Genomic DNA, 6,345 nt, shown 5'->3' on the forward strand with positions numbered 1-6,345 from the left:
TTGTAAGTATTTACGTCAAATGATACCATTGATTAACCCCGCCAAAAGTTCCACTCATGTACCTTTATGAACTCAAAAACACACTTCCATTTTGAGATAAATCATAGGAGTTCCACTAAGTGCCTTTGTGGACCTAAAGCACGCTTCTATTTTTGCAATACATCATAGATGGAGGGTAAGGAATGGACAAAGATATCCCAATCCAGGGATTAGGGCAGACATATTTTCCCCTAATGAATTAAATAGTGGATTGGACAATAACTCGGAGAGCAAGAATGTGATGTGATGGGGTTCCACAAGCCTTCACATGAGAAGCTCTCGCGCATCAATGCAATGTCACATGCATTATAACCTATCATGCTAATGGGGAGGGAGGACCCTCTGCAATTTGCAACAACTTCAATCCCGCTGTCGCACTTACGAGTTGGCTCACACGTGAGACACACGCTGATGAGGACGAGGTCCCCTCCAGTTTGACAGCCACGGTCACATGATATTGCCTGCTTCTATAAATTGTAAGCTAGGTAAAGTACGTCAATTAAATCTTCTGTTTTCTGTTTTCCAACGGCGATTTGAAAGGTAGGTTTGTTTTTCTGTTGCAAAAGCAAATTATAGCTTGCGGAAAAAAAGAGGCTTTGAATGCATTGAAAAGCCTTGTTCAGAAGAAGGTCGAGATTAAAAAGGAAAGCAAGTAAATTTGTTATTTTAACGATCTGAGCGACCATTTCAGGTGGCGTGTTGCAGGTTTGCTGTACTTTGAAGGCGACAAAAATGTGCGTCTTACGTTTCAGTTTTTGTTGTGATTGTGTTGGAAGCGGAGTGAAAACCAAAGGAAAAGTTCAAACTCGTAAGGTACTTATTTCTGTCAGCAGATAGATATATGTTGTGAAGGCCGTTTCAATAAGCTATGGGTGGGCTCTGCAGGTTTTAGCGGGTGGAGAAACGTTGAGTAGGCGACCATTTTGAGAAGTCTCCAGGCAGGTTAGTGATTGGTTTTCCCTGCATTCTTGTTTTTTTGTAGAAATATAGCAGGATCTTAACGTATTTCCCTAAGAATCGGCTTTTTGGCGGTGGAGCAGGATAAAGTTTTCGATCAAAAGCACGCATTACATCCTTTTTGGGAAATTCAATGGATTTGGACGGTAAGTCATCGTACAACATGATTGTTATGGCTGTGGGAAAGACCTGATGCATTTTCCCTGCCTGTTGTGTTACTCTATTTACCTTGACTTTGACGAAAGCTGAGAATACTAGTATTTTTGTATCCCTAGGGTTGTTCTTCCGTGTTTCTTCGTAAATCCTAGTAAGCTGAACTGTTTTTATGCGTTCAGGCAGGGTCCTTTAAGCTACGGCTCTGATCGGATAAACCTTGTGATTCTGCGGTTGAGGTAACATATTGTCACAAGGCTTCACAAATCTCAGCTTTATATTTCTTGTAAATCAAGGCATTTTAACAAAAATGTAAATTGTCGTCAAGCAGAGCGCCAAAAATGGAGCTCAAGCAGTTCCATCGCTGCGAGGGCTGCTTATACATCATTTTGCCGGGGCTTCTCGCCATGTCTACGCTTCTCTCCGGACTATTTCTATGGGGTCTTGGTACGCAAAATGATTGTCTAACTCCTGTCCATCCTTTTTACATAGAAAGCTGAAGGATCGCAACTAATAAAGTAACTTTTGCAGTGAAAAAGCACAAAAAATCGAAAGAAAAGCCCTCCAGCAGCAGCAAAGTTGAAAAAGCTTCCGTTTTCCCGACTCCGACACAAGAGAACACATTCTTTCCGCCAGATTCATGGAATGTTCACGTCAGCGATTCAGCCTTCGATCCACAAACAGATTACGCTGAGGCAAGTAAATATTAACCCCGGAATTTTCAGTTTTGATTTCCATTTGCTCAAAACGGCTTCGATAAGAGCACGAAAGTACAGCTTATCCAGCATTTTTTAGAATGTCATTTTGGTAAAGGTGTCATCCGGTGGATGAATAATTGCTTCTTTTAGTTTAGAGTCAGAACTGAAGAGCTTCCATTCAGCCACCGTTTTGCCCTTATCTTTCATTTAGTATTACTATGTAACTGTTTTTTCGGAATGCTATTTATGTAAAGACATATATGGAGCATAAATAATCACTAATTTTAGTTCAGAGCTAGATTTGAGGGGTTTCTACGCAGAATCATGTTATTTTGGTAACATCTTGTGCATAAATAATCATTTTCATTAACTAATTAGAATGAAATCTGAAGGGCCTTCATACTGCGTAGCTCCCGTCTTATCCCTCATCCTACATTATCTGCCATTATTTTTAGAATATGACATCTGGTGCACAAATAATGCGTCCTTAGCTTAAAGTCAGGTCTGAGGGACCTTCACACCATCAGGATCTTAGCATTATCTTTATTTAATGTTCATTTTACACACTTACAGAATTTAATCTCTAATTTTCGTTCAATTTCACTAATAAACCACTTAATCTTTGCATCAAATTGCAGGTCCTATATGAAGCACACAAATTCATGGCTGCACAGCAACAAGTGGAAAACCAGACAAATCCCCAGATGTCACGAACATTATCATTCAAGCCTGAGCAGCAAATGACAAGGTCAGATCACATCAATGTAAAATCTAAATCCTCGTGGAAATTTTGGCAGCGGGCAAAGAAAACAAATGATGGACAGTACAATCTTTCTCCTCCTCCACAGCAGGCACGGCCTCTGAAGAGATCGGCGTCAGGGCCTGTGACTTCACATGCACATGCACATGCACATTCCAAACCTGGCAGAAAAGGTCAAGGTTATTCTTCAGGCCCGCTTTACACCGTGGGAATGCCTCTCGAACCGGCTAATAACAGGTTTAGCCGGTCTGGTACCCGTAGTGGCTCTACCACGCCTGTTCGTGGGGAACAGAATGAATCTCCGTATGTATTGCTGAAATGTTCGGCACGCCGTTCATACGATCCTGAACTTTTATACACCGTGTGAGTACGGTGTAACTGGTCTTATTACAGTAAAACAAATACACGATTCAGGTATACCTAATTACAGAAGAACCGACCCTGCGATTTATTTTAGTTGTTTTTTTTTCAACTAAATCGACCGACTGCGTCGATTAAGTCAACTTTCTTTTGGGAGCATTTTTTAATGCAGCCTTGCGTAACACGAAGAGTCCAGTCCATGATAATGACATTTGCTATTTCAGTGGAATTTTTTTCATGTACAGTTGTGCGCCTTGACGTGTTTTGCACAACTTAAACTGTCGCAAATTGCTAATCATGCATAGTATAATGATTGTAAACGTCTTTCAACTCTTTCCGTTGACTGTACGTGAAGGAAACATTTGATTGATTCTCAAGAAAATTAAGATGCTATAAAGCCTAAGAAACATCTGAAAGTTTGGCCTTTACTGAACTTTAAATCACCTCTATCAAAACGTTGGAAATTTAATATCCGCACTTATTTATATCGAATGTTATGATCTTTGTTTGTTTGGCTTTAGTTGACTTTGTTAGAAAGTAATTTGGTCAGCCTTTTTATTAAAGCGGCTTTAGCCTTTCTATTTCTTATAATTTTTTTAATATCAATATTCACTATTAAGTACTTAAAATTTCGAATGTTAAATATCTTAATTAATGGTTTTTTTATGAATTAAATAATGTAAATTTTTAGTTTTAAGTAGTATTATTTGTTTTTAGATAGATTTTTTTTAATTAAATATTATTTTTCATTTGTAAGGATGAAAAGTGATTATGATGTTGTAGTATTGGAAATTGTGTATCTTTTCAACAATTTCACTTATATTTTGTATCTAATATAGTGTCCATTCTTTTAACATTTGTGTAGGTTTATTGCAACATCATTTCAACACTTGCATCAACCTTTTCCTCATTTAGAATGCTCACAATTTATTTTTGTACTACATTTTTTATATCGCTTTTGTGTTAACTTCCAAATTCAAATTTAACTATGTGTTCAAGTGAACCTCTTTCCAACTAATTGTTACTCAATTACAAGGGTTGGAGCATAAAGCTCTATCTCACTTGTGGGCCACTTCAAAAATAAAAAGTGTGCAACCCTTCAAAATTGACTACCTTCAATTGAGGATCGTGGTAAAACCATGTGGAAATCACTCACACATGACTTGAATGAAGAAAGATGGAAAGAAAAAATTGAAGAAGACTCAATAGCTATTCAAGAAGAGGAGGAAGAGAAAGTAGTGCCACAAAAAGTAGAATAAAGGATGATAAGGGAAATAGTAGGAAAGAATGATGCAATGAAGATTGAAGTTTTAGAATATAGGAACATTTAAAACGAGAGGAGTTGATTGATTGACTAAATAGTATGGAGAAAATATTAATTGGAAAGGTACAATTGAGAAGAAACTAAAATTTGCATACCTACAATTGTAGGTTCGTACAATGATATGGTCCCAACCACTTACAAAAAGAAAGACAAAGGAAGGCTAAGGCTTGGATCAAGACATGGAACAAAATGGAAAAAAATTCAAGTGAAGTTTCTTCCTATGGATTATACACAATCTGTTTATAGACCATTTTAAAACCTAAGAAAAAAGGAGCACACTATACAAGTCTATACAAAATAATTTTATAAGATTTTTATTTGAGTGGAGCAAGATGAAATAGACAATAAAGTGGTTACAAAGTATATAAATGGTTTAAAATTGTCCATTTAACTTTAATTAAGAATGCATGGGATTCATAATTTTGATGATGCATATCAACTAGATTCAAAAGTAGAAGAAAATGAGATTTATTTGTAGATCATTTGGGGTGGAAAGAGGGTCATTGTCTCCTTTGAGGGAACAAGTTGGGTTTAAAACCATAAGGGAATCATCCCATGAAGGAAAGAAATAATTTAAAATCCTAGATAAGGGGTTTAGAATCAACAAATTATGTAGACTTATTAGTGTTAGGTGTGAAAATATAATTTCCAAATAATAGGTTTGCAATGTGAAAAATATCCTCATCCATACCACATTTCTTGGTTTAAGGAAGGAAATAAAGTTACTTTTGTTAAGATGTGTGTGGTCAAGTTCTCAATAGGAAAGATTTATAGGGATGAAATTTGGCGTGATATCATCCCAATGGATGCATGTCTTGTGTTTCTAGGAAGTCTGCGACAACATGATGAAAAATTGGTTTGTTATGGAGAGAAACCATATTCATATTTAAAATTTGGTATAAGGTAGTTTTGCTTCCTCTTAAGAAGAACAAAAATAGAAGGCATGATATCTATAAGATAATTTATGAAGGATATGAATTTGATAGGTTCTATTATGCCTTAGCATCAAACAAAGAAGATATGAAGTGCTACAAATATTAGCATAAGGAAAAAAACATGTTGGAAGAATACACAAATATTATACTCGATGACTTGCCACCAAAGAGAGACATTTAATATCACATTTATTTAATTGTGGCATCATGCCAACCCAAGCAAGAAACCTATAGGATAATCCCAATTGAACATGCAAAATTGAATAAGCAAGCAATTCAATTGGTGAAGAAGGGGGTAGTAAAGGATAGTATAAGTCCTTGTGTAACACATAAATTATTAGCTTGACATAAGAATGGAGAGTGTGTATAGATAATTGAGAAATAAATAAAATCACTATCAAATATAGATTTCATATACCTTGTCTAGATGTCATGATGGATGTGCTTGTAGGAGCTTCATATTTTATAAACATTGACCTATAAATGGTTAATATAAAATTACATCTGAGAAGGTGATGAATGGAAAGTAACCTTCAAGAATAAGAATGGTTTATATGAGTAGTTGGTGATGCCATTCACATCATCGAATGCACCAAACACATTCATAAGGATGATGAATTTGTTGGCTATGGAGCCTTGTCAGTGTTAAACATCTACTTTTTGGTGTGTGTTTTTTTAATTTGTGTGTAGAGCCCTTTTTATTTTCGAGGGTGAAGGGGGGATTACTTCCCTTTAGGTTTTGAGGGAACCATCCCTCGACAAGGGTTTTGGGGTAGCACCCTCAAAGAAAAAAGTGAGGGTTTGAGGGCAACGCCCCAAAGCCAAATTTTAGATTCATATTTGAATCATAAAATATATTATTTTATATGGTAAATATGATGTTCATCATTAGGTCAAAGATATAACTATAGAGGCTATGTTGTTTTTTTTTTTTCCCTAGAAAGTTACCCTATTTATGAGGGCATTGTGTTATGATTATGTATTGTATTGCATTGGATGAAAATTGTGATAGAGAGGAGAAAGTTGTAGTGGATGGACTATAGGTTGTATCCCTTCATTTTGTTGGATAAATAAAAAGAAAGATTTCTTATTTCTCCTTGGATGTAGCACATATTAGAT

At 36.1% G+C, this 6,345-nt stretch overlaps 1 protein-coding gene across 7 annotated transcripts; it reads left to right on the plus strand.

The window, feature by feature from the left end:
* The first annotated feature begins 276 nt into the window (after positions 1–276).
* Positions 277–3,452, plus strand: LOC131063907 (uncharacterized). 7 transcript variants are annotated; one of them, XM_057997884.2, is made up of 8 exons: positions 277–524; positions 731–852; positions 925–981; positions 1,080–1,142; positions 1,332–1,388; positions 1,481–1,596; positions 1,681–1,844; positions 2,486–3,452. In XM_057997884.2, exons 6-8 carry the CDS (start codon positions 1,491–1,493, stop codon positions 2,972–2,974), a joined length of 759 nt encoding a protein of 252 aa, XP_057853867.2. In that variant the 5' UTR covers positions 277–524; positions 731–852; positions 925–981; positions 1,080–1,142; positions 1,332–1,388; positions 1,481–1,490; the 3' UTR covers positions 2,975–3,452. The 7 variants fall into 7 exon arrangements, with proteins under 7 accessions (XP_057853867.2, XP_057853872.2, XP_057853869.2 ...); XM_057997889.2 differs by having other exon boundaries at positions 328–579; XM_057997886.2 differs by having other exon boundaries at positions 328–524; positions 745–852.
* Positions 3,453–6,345: the final 2,893 nt, after the last annotated feature.

The sequence above is a fragment of the Cryptomeria japonica genome, chromosome 3 (genome assembly GCF_030272615.1).
Source record: "Cryptomeria japonica chromosome 3, Sugi_1.0, whole genome shotgun sequence".
NCBI classification, from domain to species: Eukaryota; Viridiplantae; Streptophyta; class Pinopsida; order Cupressales; family Cupressaceae; genus Cryptomeria; species Cryptomeria japonica.

What these genes read in the sequence shown, in the direction of transcription:
- LOC131063907 (XM_057997884.2), top strand. Translation starts at nt 1,491, where the DNA reads ATGGAGCTCAAGCAGTTCCATCGCTGCGAGGGCTGCTTATACATCATT. An exon ending in ACTATTTCTATGGGGTCTTG is followed by an intron (nt 1,597 to 1,680) that starts GTACGCAAAATG and finishes TAACTTTTGCAG; the next exon opens with TGAAAAAGCACAAAAAATCG. An exon ending in CACAAACAGATTACGCTGAG is followed by an intron (nt 1,845 to 2,485) that starts GCAAGTAAATAT and finishes ATCAAATTGCAG; the next exon opens with GTCCTATATGAAGCACACAA.